The sequence below is a fragment of the Coregonus clupeaformis genome, unplaced genomic scaffold (assembly GCF_020615455.1).
Source record: "Coregonus clupeaformis isolate EN_2021a unplaced genomic scaffold, ASM2061545v1 scaf0076, whole genome shotgun sequence".
In the NCBI taxonomy this organism is placed as follows: domain Eukaryota; kingdom Metazoa; phylum Chordata; class Actinopteri; order Salmoniformes; family Salmonidae; genus Coregonus; species Coregonus clupeaformis.
The window spans coordinates 114553-132581 of NW_025533531.1; the positions used below are offsets into that span (position 1 = coordinate 114553).

Consider the following 18029-nt stretch of genomic DNA (forward strand, 5'->3'; position numbering starts at 1 on the left):
ACAGTACACCCCCTGGACAGGACACTAGTCTATCTCCTGTTTCTGTAGTGAGACAGCTTGATGTACAGTACACCCCCTGGACAGGACACTAGTCTATCTCCTGTTTCTGTAGTGAGGTAACTTGATGTACAGGACACCCCCCTGGACAGGACACTAGTCTATCTCCTGTTTCTGTAGTGAGACAGCTTGATGTACAGGACACCCCCTGGACAGGACACTAGTCTATCTCCTGTTTCTGTAGTGAGGCAGCTTGATGTACAGGACACCCCCTGGACAGGACACTAGTCTATCTCCTGTTTCTGTAGTGAGACAGCTTGATGTACAGGACACCCCTGGACAGGACACTAGTCTATCTCCTGTTTCTGTAGTGAGACAGCTTGATGTACAGTACACCCCCTGGACAGGACACTAGTCTATCTCCTGTTTCTGTAGTGAGAGAGCTTGATGTACAGTACACCCCCTAGACAGGACACTAGTCTATCTCCTGTTTCTGTAGTGAGACAGCTTGATGTACAGTACACCCCCTGGACAGGACACTAGTCTATCTCCTGTTTCTGTAGTGAGACAGCTTGATGTACAGGACACCCCCTGGACAGGACACTAGTCTATCTCCTGTTTCTGTAGTGAGGCAGCTTGATGTACTGGACACCCCCTGGACAGGACACTAGTCTATCTCCTTTTTCTGTAGTGAGACAGCTTGATGTACAGGACACCCCCTGGACAGGACACTAGTCTATCTCCTGTTTCTGTAGTGAGACAGCTTGATGTACAGGACACCCCCTGGACAGGACACTAGTCTATCTCCTGTTTCTGTAGTGAGACAGCTTGATGTACAGTACACCCCCTGGACAGGACACTAGTCTATCTCCTGTTTCTGTAGTGAGAGAGCTTGATGTACAGTACACCCCCTGGACAGGACACTAGTCTATCTCCTGTTTCTGTAGTGAGACAGCTTGATGTACAGTACACCCCCTGGACAGGACACTAGTCTATCTCCTGTTTCTGTAGTGAGACAGCTTGATGTACAGGACACCCCCTGGACAGGACACTAGTCTATCTCCTGTTTCTGTAGTGAGGCAGCTTGATGTACTGGACACCCCCTGGACAGGACACTAGTCTATCTCCTTTTTCTGTAGTGAGACAGCTTGATGTACAGGACACCCCCTGGACAGGACACTAGTCTATCTCCTGTTTCTGTAGTGAGACAGCTTGATGTACAGTACACCCCCTGGACAGGACACTAGTCTATCTCCTGTTTCTGTAGTGAGGCAGCTTGATGTACAGGACACCCCCTGGACAGGACACTAGTCTATCTCCTGTTTCTGTAGTGAGACAGCTTGATGTACAGTACACCCCCTGGACAGGACACTAGTCTATCTCCTGTTTCTGTAGTGAGACAGCTTGATGTACAGGACACCCCCCTGGACAGGACACTAGTCTATCTCCTGTTTCTGTAGTGAGGTAGCTTGATGTACAGGACACCCCCTGGACAGGACACTAGTCTATCTCCTGTTTCTGTAGTGAGGCAGCTTGATGTACAGGACACCCCCTGGACAGGACACTAGTCTATCTCCTGTTTCTGTAGTGAGGTAGGTTGATGTACAGGACACCCCCTGGACAGGACGCTAGTCTATTGCAGCTCCTGCTGATCTGTCTTTACATGAGTCTGATGAGGAACCTTCAATTAAGGATTGCCTCTTATCCGCTCGTCGTCCCCTTATGCCATAGTTTGTACATCTCAATTGTCAGTAAAAAACACATCTGTTTAAGCAAGTCAGCCATATCAGCCATGTTTTTTTTAAGGCAGTAAATGAGTCTGAATGAACTGTTTCGCTTCCAGACAAGGCTCCGCTGATAGCCAGGTGTAGCAGTGGTAAGGTGTTGGGACTCTGCTGTTGGGACTCTGCTGTTGGGACAGCTTTATGGAGGCCCTAACAGTTTGTGGGCACCGTTTGTCACCGTTATAGTGCAATTAATGTATTGTTTGTTGTTGTGTTGTGTTGTGTAGTGGCTTTGCTGGCATCCATCCCACATTTGTTTGTTTTTCCCCCACCAAGATTTACACGCTAAAATTGCCACTCCTCAGAGGCAAGACATTAGCATAAATATAAGGAAGACTAAAGGCCTGGATTCAATCAGATCAAGCGTTAACCGAAGATAGCAGACAGACGCAGAGAATATGTTTTGGCGCAAAAACAGTGAGCAGCTGCCCCACTCGAGAAAGTGATTATAGAAATAATGACCGTCAGATTGAACATCATTAAACTAAATAATTAGGATTTCTGTCATCCTAATGGAAGTGTAGATTACATCACACATTCCAGTGTTCAAACATGTAAACAAGGCTGTTCGGGATTTCTCTCAATGCGACTCCATGCAGCCAATGGCAATGTCCGCTTTCGGTATAATGCCGGGAGCCGCTTGAGGATTTGACAGCTCTAACGCACTTCCACCTCCGACACCGCCAAAAACAACCGCTATGCAGATGTTGGCTATCTCAGGTTTCCGTTTTGTTTATCCAGGTTTCAGTTTCCCCCTGGATTTCTTTCAGTCTCTCAGAATCACACCTATTTAAAAGAAAAACAACTCATTTGGATTTTTCAAATTCTAAACCACAACAGAACAGGAGGGAAATAATGTGAGAAATTTACATTTTTATGGTGTGGTAACCCTTTAACTCCAGTGTGCACCAGCAAGAGGCTGTTTTTGTAGCTGTGTTTTTGTAGCTGTGTTTTTGTGGCTGTGTTTTTTTAGCGCACGTAACGGTAGAGTTTGCTAAACAAAACACCCATTAGATTGATGCAAATAATCATGATGTCATTCTGCCAGGTACAGTAAGCATAGGCTACTTTGTAGTTAACATTTAATTGAGAAGGTGTTTTTGGGAAAGCCTTTCCATCTACCAGAAGACTTCTCATTAGCGTCACTAACAGCTACACAAAGAGGTAGACGGGTTCATTAGCGTCACTAACGGCTACACAAAGTGGTAGATGCGTTCATTAGCGTCACTAACGGCTACACAAAGTGGTAGACGCGTTCATTAGCGTCACTAACGGCTACACAAAGTGGTAGACGCGTTCATTAGCGTGAACGCGTTCATAGAGCATGAACCTATAGGATCGGGTCACCGCCTTGATGTTAGCGGAGAACGACAGGGTGTTGTCCAGGGTCACGCCAAGGCTCTTCGCACTCTGGGAGGAGGAGACAACGGAGTTGTCAACCGTGATGGCGAGATCATGGAACGGGCAGTCCTTCCCCGGGAGGAAGAGCAGCTCCGTCTTGCCAAGGTTCAGCTTGAGGTGGTGATCCGTCATCCATACTGATATGTCTGCCAGACATGCAGAGATGCGATTCGCCACCTGGTTATCAGAAGGGGGAAAGGAGAAGATTAGTTGTGTGTCGTCTGCGTAGCAATGATAGGAGAGGCCATGTGAGGATATGACAGAGCCAAGTGACTTGGTGTATAGCGAGAATAGGAGAGGGCCTAGAACTGAGCCCTGGGGGACACCAGTGGTGAGAGCACGTGGTGCGGAGACAGCTTCTCGCCACACCACTTGGTAGGAGCGACCGGTCAAGTAGGACACAATCCAAGAGTGTGCCGCGCCGGAGATGCCCAGCTCGGAGAGGGTGGAGAGGAGGATCTGATGGTTCACAGTATCAAAGGCAGCAGACAGGTCTAGAAGGACAAGAGCAGAGGAGAGAGAGTTAGCTTTAGCAGTGCATAGAGCCTCCGTGACACAGAGAAGAGCAGTCTCAGTTGAATGACCAGTCTTGAAACCTGACTGGTTTGGATCAAGAAGGTCATTCTGAGAGAGATAGCAAGAGAGTTGGCTAAAGACGGCACGCTCAATAGTTTTGGAGAGAAAAGAAAGAAGGGATACTGGTCTGTAGTTGTTGACATCAGAGGGATCGAGTGTTGGTTTTTTTGAGAAGGGGTGCAACTCTCGCTCTCTTGAAGACGGAAGGGACATAGCCAGCGGTCAAGGATGAGTTGATCAGCAAGGTGAGGTAAGGGAGAAGGTCACCGGAGATGGTCTGGAGAAGAGAGGAGGGGATAGGGTCAAGCGGGCAGGTTGTTGGGCGGCCGGCCGTCACAAGTCGCAAGATTTTATCTGGAGAGAGAGGGAGAAAGAAGTCAAAGCATAGGGTAGGGCAGTGTGAGCAGGACCAGCAGTGTCATTTGACTTAACAAACGAGGATCGGATGTTGTCAACCTTCTTTTCAAAATGGTTGACGAAGTCATCCACAGAGAGGGAGGGGGGGGGGGGAGGGGGAGGAGGATTCAGCAGGGAGGAGAAGGTGGCAAAGAGCTTCCTAGTGTTAGAGGCAGATGCTTGGAATTTAGAGTGGTAGAAAGTGGCCTTAGCAGCAGAAACAGATGAAGAAAATGTAGAGAGGAGGGAGTGAAAAGATGCCAGGTCCGCAGGGAGTCTAGTTTTCCTCCATTTCCGCTCGGCTGCCCGGAGCCCTGTTCTGTGAGCTCGCAATGAGTCATCAAGCCACGGAGCTGGAGGGGAGGACCGAGCCGGCCGGGAGGATAGGGGACATAGAGAGTCAAAGGATGCAGAAAGGGAGGAGAGGAGGGTTGAGGAGGCAGAATCAGGAGATTGGAGGGAGAAGGATTGAGCAGAGGGAAGATATGATAGGATGGAAGAGGAGAGAGTAGAGGGAGAGAGAGAGCGAAGGTTGCGACAGCGCATTACCATCTGAGTAGGGGCAGAGTGAGTTGTGTTGTAGTGTTGAAGGAGAGCGAGAGAGAAAAGGATATAAAGTAGTGGTCGGAGACATGGACGGGACTTGCAGTGAGATTAGTAGAAGAACAGCATCTAGTAAAGATGAGGTCAAGCGAATTGCCTGCCTTGTGAGTAGGGGGGGGCGGTGAGAGGGTGAGGTGAAAAGAGGAGAGGAGTGGAAAGAAGGAGGCAGAGAGAAATGAGTCAAAGGTAGACGTAGGGAGGTTGAAGTCCCCCAGAACTGTGAGGGGTGAGCCATCCTCAGGAAAGGAACTTATCAAGGCGTCAAGCTCATTGATGAACTCTCCAAGGGAACCTGGAGGGCGATAAATGACAAGGATTTTAAGCTTTAAATGGGCTAGTGACTGTGACAGCATGGAATTCAAATGAGGAGATAGACAGATGGGTCAGGGGAAAAAGAGAGAATGTCCACTTTGGAGAGATGAGGATTCCTGTGCCACCACCCCGCTGACCAGATGCTCTCGGGGTATGCGAGAACACATGGTCAGACGAGGAGAGAGCAGTAGGAGTAGCAGTGTTTTCAGTGGTAATCCATGTTTCCGTCAGCGCCAAGAAGTCGAGGGACTGGAGGGTAGCATAGGCTGAGATGAACTCTGCCTTGTTGGCAGCAGAACGGCAGTTCCAGAGGCTGCCTGAGACCTGGAACTCCACGTGGGTGGTGCGTGCAGGGACCACCAGGTTAGAGAGGCAGCAGCCACGCGGTGTGAGGCGTTTGTATAGCCTGTGCGGAGAGGAGAGAACAGGGATAGACAGAGGCATAGTTGACAGGCTACAGAAAATGGCTACAATAATGCAAAGGAGATCGGAATGAAATGAACTAAACATCTGGGAAAGTTCTGTGAGCACACTCGTTTGATTCGCCTAGCCGGCCAGCCCTAATATGAGAATCCATATTTCCATTCAAGCTGCCCATAAGCGTCCAAGCCTATCTTTGGCACTATTCTGTAATTAAAAGACCCCTCCACAGTCTGTCTGACTATGAACACTATAGTTGTGTCCAAAATGGCACCCTATTTCCTATAAAGTGGGCCTTGGTCTAAAGTAGTGCACTATATAGGGAATAGGGTGCCATTTGGGATGCAAGCTGAGTGGGATTCTCAATCGCAGACGATGGTATCAACCACAGTCCTCTATTGACATAATGCCCTGGTATCAACAGAAGGTATCAACAGTCCTCTATTGACATAATGCCCTGGTATCAACAGAAGGTATCAACAGTCCTCTATTAACATAATGCCCTGGTACATTTGTTTACTCAGTGTATGTATTTATGTGCAATCCTGGTCACTTTAGAACATCTTTGTACTGTGTGTATGTACTGCATAGGCTATTTATTGTGGCGTTGAAAACGCAAACCATGATATTGAAGTGCCCGAAGTCGGTATGTTTTATTTATTGGTTGTGTGGAGCATTGGCACAGAAGCCTGTTGGTGGGCAATTTGTTGCATATATTTTATATAATTATAAATATGACATCAAAATGTTGAAAATCTGATTCCCCCCTAGATGATCATTGTGTGCAGCCGGCTGTGATCGTAGTGTAATGAAACAGGCAGGGAGAGTGAGTATTCAGACCCTCCACGCTGGTCGACGAACCCTCAACCTTCTGTCTCGTAGCTGAATGGCGTCGACTGTTCCACAAAAACATGCTGAAGTGACAAAGGCAATATCAACATTTATAAACACAAGGTCGCTACAGTTATTGCTATAGTCGGAAAGTATTCTGACCCCTTGAATTTACAGCCTTATTCTAAAATTGATTAAATTGTTTTTCCCTCATCAATCTAAACACAATACCCCATAATGACAAAGGAAAAAGAGGGTTTTAGAATTGTTTGCAAAAAAAGCCCCTTTATGTACCCTTAATGCTTTATGTACCCTTAGTGCTTTATGTACCCTTAGTGCTTTATGTACCCTTAATGCTTTATGTACCCTTAATGCTTTATGTACCCTTAATGCTTTATGTAGCCTTAAAGCTTTATGTACCCTTAGTGCTTTATGTAACCTTAATGCTTTATATACCCTTAATGCTTTATGTACCCTTAATGCTTTATGTACCCTTAATGCTTTATGTACCCTTAATGCTTTATGTACCCTTAGTGCTTTATGTACCCTTAATGCTTTATGTACCCTTAATGCGTTATGTACCCTTTGTGCTTTATGTACCCTTAATGCTTTATGTACCCTTAATGCTATATGTACCATTAGTGCTTTATGTACCCTTGGTGCTTTATGTACCCTTAATGCTTTATGTACCCTTAATGCTTTATGTACCCTTAGTGCTTGATTTACCTTTAATGCTTTATGTACCCTTAGTGCTTTATGTACCCTTAATGCTTTATGTACCCTTAATGCTTTATGTACCCTTAATGCTTTATGTACCCTTAGTGCTTTATGTACCCTTAATGCTTTATGTACCCTTAATGCTTTATTTACCCTTAATGCTTTATGTACCCTTAGTGCTTTCTGTACCCTTAATGCTTTATGTACCCTTAGTGCTTTATGTACCCTTAATGCTTTATGTACCCTTAATGCTGTATGTACCCTTAATGCTTTATGTACCCTTAGTGCTTTATGTACACTTAATGCTTTATTTACCCTTAGTGCTTTAGGTACCCTTAATGCTTTATGTACCCTTAGTGCTTTATGTACCCTTAATGCTTTATGTACCCTTAGTGCTTTAGGTACCCTTAATACTTTATGTATCCTTAGTGCTTTATGTACCCTTAATGCTTTATGTACCCCTAATGCTTTATGTACCCTTAGTGCTTTATGTACCCTTAATGCTTTATGTACCCATAATGCTTTATGTACCCTTAGTGCTTTCTGTACCCTTAATGCTTTATGTACCCTTAGTGCTTTATGTACCCTTAGTGCTTTAGGTACCCTTAATGCTGTATGTACCCTTAATGCTTTATGTACCCTTAGTGCTTTATGTACACTTAATGCTTTATGTACCCTTAGTGCTTTAGGTACCCTTAATGCTTTATGTACCCTTAGTGCTTTATGTACCCTTAATGCTTTATGTACCCTTAGTGCTTTAGGTACCCTTAATACTTTATGTACCCTTAATGCTTTATGTACCCCTAATGCTTTATGTACCCTTAGTGCTTTATGTACCGTTAATGCTTTATGTACCCATAATGCTTTATGTACCCTTAGTGCTTTATGTACCCTTAATGCTTTATGTACCCATAATGCTTTATGTACCCTTAGTGCTTTATGTACCCTTAGTGCTTTTTGTACCCTTAATGCTTTATGTACCCATAATGCTTTATGTACCCTTAATGCTTTATGTACCCTTAGTGCTTTATGTACCCTTAATGCTTTATGTACCCATAATGCTTTATGTATCCTTAGTGCTTTATGTACCCTTAGTGCTTTTTGTACCCTTAATGCTATATGTACCCTTAATGCTTTATGTACCCTTAATGCTTTATGTACCCTTAATGCTTTATGTACCCTTAGTGCTTTATGTACCCTTGGTGCTTTATGCACCCTTAATGCTTTATGTACCCTTAATGCTTTATGTACCCTTAGTGCTTTATGTACCCTTGGTGCTTTATGTACCCTTAATGCTTTATGTACCCTTAATGCTTTATGTACCCTTAATGCTTTTTGTACCCTTAGTGCTTTATGTACCCTTAATGCTTTATGTACCCTTAATGCTTTATGTACCCTTAAGCTTTATGTACCCTTGGTGCTTTATGTACCCTTAATGCTTTATGTACCCTTGGTGCTTTATGTACCCTTAGTGCTTTACGTACCCTTAATACTTTATGTACCCTTAATGCTTTATGTACCCTTAATGCTTTATGTACCCTTAGTGCTTTATTTACCCTTAGTGCTTTATGTACCCTTAATGCTTCATGTACCCTTAATGCTTTATGTACCCTTAGTGCTTTATGTACCCTTAATGCTCACTCTGCCCCTACACAGATGGTAATGCGCCGCCGCAACCTTCGCTCTCTCTCTCCCACTACTCTCTCCTCTTCCATCCTATCATCTCTTCCCTCTGCTCAATCCTTCTCCCTCCAATCTCCTGATTCTGCCTCCTCAACCCTCCTCTCCTCCCTTTCTGCATCCTTTGACTCTCTGTGTCCTCTATCCTCCCGGCCGGCTCGGTCCTCCCCTCCAGCTCCGTGGCTTGATGACTCATTGCGAGCTCACAGAACAGAGCTCCGGGCAGCGGAGCGGAAATGGAAGAAAACTAAACTCCCTGCCGACCTGGCATCTTTTCACTCCCTCCTCTCTACATTTTCTTCATCTGTTTCTGCTGCTAAGGCCACTTTCTACCACTCTAAATTCCAAGCATCTGCCTCTAACCCTAGGAAGCTCTTTGCCACATTCTCCTCCCTGCTGAATTCCCCCCTCCTCTCTCTCTGTGGATGACTTCGTCAACCACTTTGAAAAGAAGGTTGACGACATCCGATCCTCGTTTGTTACGTCTAATGACACTGCTGGTCCTGCTCACACTGCCCTACCCTATGCTTTGACTTCTTTCTCCCCTCTCTCTCCAGATAAAATCTTGCGACTTGTGACTGCAGGCCGCCCAACAACCTGCACGCTTGACCCCATCCCCTCCTCTCTTCTCCAGACCATCTCCGGTGACCTTCTCCCCTACCTCACCTCGCTGATCAACTCATCCTTGACCGCTGGCTATGTCCCTTCCGTCTTCAAGAGAGCGAGAGTTGCACCCCTTCTCAAAAAACCAACACTTGATCCCACTGATGTCAACAACTACAGACCAGTATCCCTTCTTTCTTTTCTTTCCAAAACTATTGAGCGTGCCGTCTTTAGCCAACTCTCTTGTTATCTCTCTCAGAATGACCTTCTTGATCCAAACCAGTAAGGTTTCAGGACTGGTCATTCAACTGAGACTGCTCTTCTCTGTGTCACGGAGGCTCTCCGCACTGCTAAAGCTAACTCTCTCTCCTCTGCTCTTGTCCTTCTAGACCTGTCTGCTGCCTTTGATACTGTGAACCATCAGATCCTCCTCTCCACCCTCTCCGAGCTGGGCATCTCCGGCGCGGCTCACTCCTGGATTGCGTCCTACCTGACCGGTCGCTCCTACCAAGTGGCGTGGCGAGAAGCTGTCTCCGCACCACGTGCTCTCACCACTGGTGTCCCCCAGGGCTCAGTTCTAGGCCCTCTCCTTTTTCTCCCTATACACCAAGTCACTTGGCTCTGTCATATCCTCACATGGCCTCTCCTATCATTGCTACGCTGACGATACACAGCTAATCTTCTCCTTTCCCCCTTCTGATAACCAGGTGGCGAATCGCATCTCTGCATGTCTGGCAGACATATCAGTATGGATGACGGATCAACACCTCAAGCTGAACCCTGGCAAGACGGAGCTGCTCTTCTTCCCGGGGAAGGACTGCCCGTTCCATGATCTCGCCATCACGGTTGACAACTCCGTTGTGTCCTCCTCCCAGAGTGCGAAGAGCCTTGGCGTGACCCTGGACAACACCCTGTCGTTTCTCCGCTAACATCAAGGCGGTGACCCGATCCTGCAGGTTCATGCTCTACAACATTCGGAGAGTACGACCCTGCCTTACACAGGAAGCGGCACAGGTCCTAATCCAGGCACTTGTCATCTCCCGTCTGGATTACTGCAACTCGCTGTTGGCTGGGCTCCCTGCCTGTGTCATTAAACCCCTACAACTCATCCAGAATGCCGCAGCCCGTCTGGTGTTCAACCTTCCCAAGTTCTCTCACGTCACCCCCTCCTCCCGCACACTCCACTGGCTTCCAGTTGAAGCTCGCATCTGTTACAAGACCATGGTGCTTGCCTATGGAGCTGTGAGGGGAACGGCACCTCCGTACCTTCAGGCTCTGATCAGTCCCTACACCCAAACGGGGGCATTGCGTTCATCCACCTCTGGCCTGCTGGCTCCCCTTCCTCTGCGGAAGCATAGTTCCCGCTCAGCCCAGTCAAAACTGTTCGCTGCTCTGGCACCCCAATGGTGGAACAATCTCCCTCACGACGCCAGGACAGCGGAGTCACTCACCACCTTCCGGAGACATTTGAAACCCCACCTCTTTAAGGAATACCTGGGATAGGATAAAGTAATCCTTCTACCCCCCCCCCCATAAAAAATAAATAAAAATAAAAATAAATAAAATTTAAAAAATGAAAAAAAATAAAAACATATATATATATATATATTGTAAAGTGGTTATCCCACTGCCTATAGGGTGAATGCACCTATTTGTAAGTCGCTCTGGATAAGAGCGTCTGCTAAATGACGTAAATGTAAATGTAAATGTTATGTACCCTTAGTGCTTTATGTACCCTTAGTGCTTTATGTACCCTTAATGCTTTATGTACCCTTAATGCTTTATGTACCCTTAGTGCTTTATGTACCCTTAATGCTTTATGTACCCTTAATGCTTTATGTACCCTTAGTGCTTTATGTACCCTTAGTGCTTTATGTACCCTTAATGCTTTATGTACCCTTAATGCTTTATGTACCCTTAATGCTTTATGTACCCTTAATGCTTTATGTAGCCTTAATGCCCTAAATCTTGGACCAGTGGTTCTGGAAGATATTGACTTCATGACCAAAGTTCTACAACCTTTAGTCCATGTTGTAGCTAGCACAGCTGTTTAGGACTAATATCATACTGCAGACGTTTTCAACTAGAGAAGTTGTTTTATTAATTCCAGTTGTCCCTGTCACTTCAATGAAATAGGTAATAAGAAAACAATAACAGTATGGTTATAATCACATTCAATACGATAATATACTAATATAAAACAATATTGCAATCATTAAAATGATTCATTATTAGGAATATTTCACACATTAAATAATGTGCCATTTAGCAGACGCTTTTATCCAAAGCGACTTACAGTCGTGCGTGCATATTTTTTTTTTGTGTATGGGTGGTCCCGGGGATCGAACCCACTACCCTGGCGTTACAAGCGCCGTGCTCTACCAGCTGAGCTACATGGGACCACAAAGATTGAGTATCCATCACCTTATGTAATGTAAATCTGAATATGTCTGGAACAATGTATTGAGGGTTCAGTTGGTCCAGAGAACAGGGTCTGGAACAATGTGTTGAGGGTTCAGTTGGTCCAGAGAACAGGGTCTGGAACAATGTGTTGGGCTGTAGGGTTCAGTTGGTCCAGAGAACAGGGTCTGGAACAATGTGTTGGGGGTTCAGTTGGTCCAGAGAACAGGGTCTGGAACAATGTGTTGGGGGTTCAGTTGGTCCAGAGAACAGGGTCTGGAACAATGTGTTGAGGGTTCAGTTGGTCCAGAGAACAGGGTCTGGAACAATGTGTTGGGCTGTAGGGTTCAGTTGGTCCAGAGAACAGGGTCTGGAACAATGTGTTGGGGGTTCAGTTGGTCCAGAGAACAGGGTCTGGAACAATGTGTTGGGGGTTCAGCTGGTCCAGAGAACAGGGTCTGGAACAATGTGTTGAGGGTTCAGTTGGTCCAGAGAACAGGGTCTGGAACAATGTGTTGAGGGTTCAGTTGGTCCAGAGAACAGGGTCTGGAACAATGAGTTGGGCTGTAGGGTTCAGCTGGTCCAGAGAACAGGGTCTGGAACAATGAGTTGGGCTGTAGGGTTCAGCTGGTTCAGAGAACAGGGTCTGGTTTTAGTAATCTGGATTACAGAACAAATAAAAGAAAAAAGAAAGATTAGTGTAAGAGAAATCGTGAAATACATTTGAAGAGAGAGAGAGAGAGAGACAGAGAGAGAGAGATAGAGAGAGAGAGAGAGAGAGAGAGAGAGAGAGAGAGAGGGAGAGAGGAGAGAATACAATTAATATGACGATAGTTGAATGAAACCAAAACAGATATAATCTGACCGTCATTGCTGCAGATAAAGTTGTATCTGTAAGTCTCAGGCTTGCCGAACCACTGCCCCCCGTCTCTCTGTATGGCCCCTGTGTTCCCACACTGCTCCTTGCCAGTGTTGTAGCCCTCCCCGTCGGCCCAGTTGTGGTAACAGGACTCTTCTCCAGTGACCCAGAACCAGAAGTCCAGGGTACAGGTGTACCTCAGGCCCAGCCAGACGAAGGGAGTGGAGGCCTTCTTGGCTCTCTGTCGGACCCAGTGCTGGACGCTCTGGTTGTGGACAGACACCAGCTCCATGTCCAGGTCTCTGCAGTGCCACAGGGCTTCTGACCACGTCTTGTTCTCTGGGACCAGGACCATTTTATCTGGAGGAAGAGGAGGATATGGAGACTCATGCTAATTGCTCACAAAAAAACGTTCAATCTAAAGTACATTTACATTTTGATATGACTATGTATGTAAACCCCCACTCACCATCATAGCAGATAAAAGGATGTTCGGTGCTACAAATGTGATCATTCCACTGTCCAGATGGGAACTGAACTTCCACACACAACTCTCCATCTACCCCGTTTGGCTCGCCTGCCATCCAGTTTCTGAAGGTCGAGCCACTCTGGTCGGACCACCTCCACTCTCTATACAGGCCGATCCACACTTCTTCAGTTGACTCCACATTGTTCTGTAAACGTTTTGCAAATGCTGATTATGTTTTTAACACAGTGCTCAAAGTGCAAGACAAATAAGGTCAATAAAGTGGAGTGAACTTGCCTGTATGATGTTCTGTATGATGTTCTGTATGATGTTCTGTATGGTGTTCTGTGTGGTGTTCTGTATGATGTTCTGTATGATGTTCTGTATGGTGTTATGTATGGTGTTCTGTATGGTGTTCTGTATGGTGTTCTGTATGGTGTTCTGTATGATGTTCTGTTCTGCTATGTCCTTCACACTGGCCAGGTCTGTGTGGTTCTTCCGACAGTAGCTCTGAGCCTCACTCCAAGTCTTCTTTTCAGTGATGACGATGTACATATCAGTGTGATTTGTGTCTATTTGAAAGGCAATAAGGTATAAAAGAAGAGATAAGATATAAAATAACATGTAGAGAGAATGATTTATTTCTGCTTTTATTTCTTTCATCACATTCCCTGTGGGTCAGAAGTTTACATACTCTCAATTAGTATTTGGTAGCATTGCCTTTAAATTGTTTAACTTGGGTCAAACGTTTCGGGTAGCCTTCCACAAGCTTCCCACAATAAGTTGGGTGAATTTTGGCCCATTCCTCCTGACAGAGCTGGTGTAACTGAGTCAGGTTAGTAGGCCTCCTTGCTCGCACACGCTTTTTCAGTTCTGCTCACACATTTTCTATAGGATTGAGGTCAGGGCTTTGTGATGACCACTCCAATACCATGACTTTGTTGTCCTTAAGACATTTTGCCACAACTTTGGAAGAATGCTTGGGGTCATTGTCCATTTGGAAGACCCATTTGCGACCAAGCTTTAACTTACTGACTGATGTTTTGAGATGTTGCTTCAATATATCCACATAATTTTCCTTCCTCGTGATGCCATCTATTTTGTGAAGTGCACCAGTCCCTCCTGCAGCAAAGCACCCCCACAGCATGATGCTGCCACCCCCGTGCTTCACGGTTGGGATGGTGTTCTTCGGCTTGCAAGCGTCCCCCTTTTTCTTCCAAACATAACGATGGTCATTATGGCCAAACAGTTCTATTTTTGTTTAATCAGACCAGAGGACATTTCTCCAAAAAGTACGATCTTTGTCCCCGTGTGCAGTTGCAAAACGTAGTCTGGCTTTTTTATGGCGGTTTTGGAGCAGTGGCTTCTTCCTTGCTGAGCGGCCTTTCAGGTTATGTCGATATAGGACTCGTTTTATTGTGGATATAGATAATTTTGTACCTGTTTCCTCCAGCATCTTCACAAGGTCCTTTGCTGTTGTTCTGGGATTGATTTGTACTTTTCGCACCAAAGTACGTTAATCTCTAGGAGACAGAACGTGTCTCCTTTCTGAGCTGTATGACGGCTGCGTGGTCCCATGGTGTTTATACTTGTGTACTATTGTTTGTACAGATGAACGTGGTACCTTCAGGCATTTGGAAATTGCTCCCAAGGATGAACCAGACTTGTTTTTCTGAGGTCTTGGCTGATTTCTTTTGATTTTCCCATGATGTCAAGCAAAGAGGCACTGAGTTTGAAGGTAGGCCTTGAAATACATCCACAGGTACACCTCCAATTGAATCAAATGATGTCAATTAGCCTATCAGAAGCTTCTAAAGCTATGACATCATTTCTGGAATTGTCCAAGCTGTTTAAAGGCACAGTCAACTTAGTGTATGTAAACTTCTGACCCACTGGAATTGTGATACAGTGAATTATAAGTGAAATAATCTGTCTGTAAACAATTGTTGGAAAAATTACTTGTGTCATGCACAAAGTAGATGTCCTAACCGACTTGCCAAAACGATAGTTTGTTAACAAGAAATTTGTGGAGTGGTTGAAAAATGAGTTTTAATGACTCCAACCTAAGTGTATGTAAACTTCCGACTTCAACTGTAGGTTCATACAGACAAATACACGTTTGGAAAAAATTTTTCAATAAAATATGATTGTCTTGACTGAATCCAAACTCTTTGGTGTTTGACTGGTTGACATGCAGAAAGATGAAAAGGCTGGCTGACAGGGGAGCTCACCATAGCAGACAAAATCATGTTTTCCACCACAGTCGTCGTCATACCATAACCAATCTTTCATCCACACACAGAACTCATTTTTCCCTATATTATTTGGTTCGGTATTGTCCCAAAACCCCTTCGTGTCTAACTCTGTGTCTCCCAGAGACCACCTCCAGCTGCGGTTATACAGCCCTATCCAGGCTGGCCCAGTTAACCCAGTTACTGTGTTTCTGAGCCTCTCCATGTCTGCCATGTTGTCTACGGTGGCCAGGTCAGTGTAGTTCTGTCTGCAGAAACTCTGAGCTTCAGTCCAGGTCTTATTGATGTTCACAAAGTGGAACTGATGAGGGACGCTTGAGGGGAGGATGGACAGCCCTGTGGAGAACAAACCAACATTATGACTGTACAAAAAAAACACACATGCACAAACGCATGCACGCACACACACACACAAACTAACTTGAACACACAAAATAACCGTTGATATCAATGCTAATAGAAATTGGATTTAGGCATGCATATCTCATGGTAGACAGACACAGACAGACAGACAGACACAGACAGACAGACAGAGACAGACAGACAGACAGACAGACAGACAGACAGACAGACAGACAGACAGACAGACAGACAGACAGACAGACAGACAGACAGACAGACAGACAGACAGACAGACGCTGGGCGAGCTCATTTTGCACATCCAGGGGACGGCGAACTATGTAAGCTCTGGATGAGAGCGTCTGCTAAATGACGTAAATGTACGTGATGAAGGAAGAGTTTGTCTTTGTAATCGAGGCTGTAGAGCCGGGGGCACAGCGAATGTTGTCACTAACTAAAACACAACAAATAAGGAAACATTTTCAGACAAATCTAAAAATCTAGTTTCCCAGACAGCACCATGACACTGTTCCATCTGTCTGATGCTAATAGCGTGTTGAAATAGTTAATCATGGATTAGAACGTAGTTTGTAGACACCACATCCGTTCTATTGTTATTTTGTTTTGGATTCCACCCCTCATACCCGACCTCGCCGTCGGTTTGGAGCGGGGCATTCAGCGTTCGCCTGCCGGGCTCCAGAAATAGAACTTGAGCACTAACAGCCATGTAAAACGAACACACACAAACACACACAAACACACACGAATACACACGAACACACACTAACACACACGAACACACACGAACACACACGAACACACACAAACACACACTAACACACACTAACACACAAGAAAACACACACGAACACACACTAACACACACGAACACACACGAACACACACGAACACACACGAACACACACGAACACACACTAACACACACTAACACACACGAACACACACGAACACCAACCTGAGAAGAACAGGAGAAACAGAGAGTGGTCCATTCCTGGATGCTGGAGGGATAACAGTCTGGTGAACACATAGCTACCACATATAGCTACCACACATAGCTACCACATATAGCTACCACACATAGCTACCACATATAGCTACCACACATAGCTACCACACATAACTACCACATATAGCTACCACATACAGTGAGGGAAAAAAGTATTTGATCCCCTGCTGATTTTGTACGTTTGTGCGATGGTCTTGTAGCCCATTCCAGCCTTGTGTAGGTCTACAGTCTTGTCCCTGACATCCTTGGAGAGCTCTTTGGTCTTGGTCATGGTGGAGAGTTTGGAATCTGATTGATTGATTATTTCTGTGAACAGGTGTCTTTTATACAGGTAACAAGCTGAGATTAGGAGCACTCCCTTTAAGAGTGTGCTCCTAATCTCAGCTCGTTACCTGTATAAAAGACACCTGGGAGCAAGAAATCTTTCTGATTGAGAGGGGGTCAAATACTTATTTCCCTCATTAAAATGCAAATCAATTGATAACATTTTTGACATGCGTTTTTCTGGATTTTTTTGTTGTTATTCTATCTCTCACTGTTCAAATAAACCTACCATTAAAATTATAGACTGATCATTTCTTTGTCAGTGGGCAAACGTACAAAATCAGCAGGGGATCAAATACTTTTTTCCCTCACTGTATAGCTACCAACAACTGAACTTGAACTTTTACCAGCAGAATGGTCGCATGCTTCAGAATTTAACGTCATGAAATGTAATGGCTGAAAAAACATATGTAAATATTTCAATAATTATTTGAGAGAATTTTACTTTAAGGACGGTTCACTTCCAGGCAAGTCTTTTCTGTCATTCTACTCCTCATAAATATTGATTTTTAAGCATTATAACATTAACTAAATAAAAATACACATTCATGTTTACTAAATAACAATACACATTCATGTTTACTAAATAACAATACACATTCATGTTTACTAAATAACAATACACATTCATGTTTACTAAATAACAATACACATATATGTTTACTAAATAACAATACACATTCATGTTTACTACATAATAATACACATTCATGTTTACTAAATAAAAAAACACATGAATGTCTATTGTCTTGTACTTTACTCTTTCAAAAAGTAGACATGTAGAGTTACGAAAGAAATCCTCATACCTGATGTTTGCTGTTGTTGTTGTTGTTGTTGTTGCTGTTGTTCTTGATATTGTTGTCAGTCTCCCTCTCCCTCTGAGTGGCTCTGTCCTCTCTGAGACAGGTGGGTGTTATACAGCTACATTTCAATACCTGTACTTCCTGCTTCCTGCCCTGTACTTCCTGCTCTTTGACCTCATAATGTAGTGATGTCGCCGTGGAGGGATGAAAGGCATCTCTGTTAGTTGTGTAGTCTCAGT

General features: G+C 44.8%; 1 protein-coding gene across 1 annotated transcript; it reads right to left on the reverse strand.

The window, feature by feature from the left end:
- Positions 1 to 12167: 12167 nt before the first annotated feature.
- On the reverse strand, positions 12168 to 13352 carry LOC121555398 (macrophage mannose receptor 1-like). Its single transcript, XM_041869223.2, has 3 exons — positions 13049 to 13352; positions 12586 to 12939; positions 12168 to 12380 (listed from the first exon to the last, which is right to left on the reverse strand). The coding sequence occupies exons 1-3, from the start codon at positions 13161 to 13163 to the stop codon at positions 12373 to 12375; spliced, it is 477 nt and encodes a 158-aa protein (XP_041725157.1). The 5' UTR covers positions 13164 to 13352; the 3' UTR covers positions 12168 to 12372.
- Positions 13353 to 18029: the final 4677 nt, after the last annotated feature.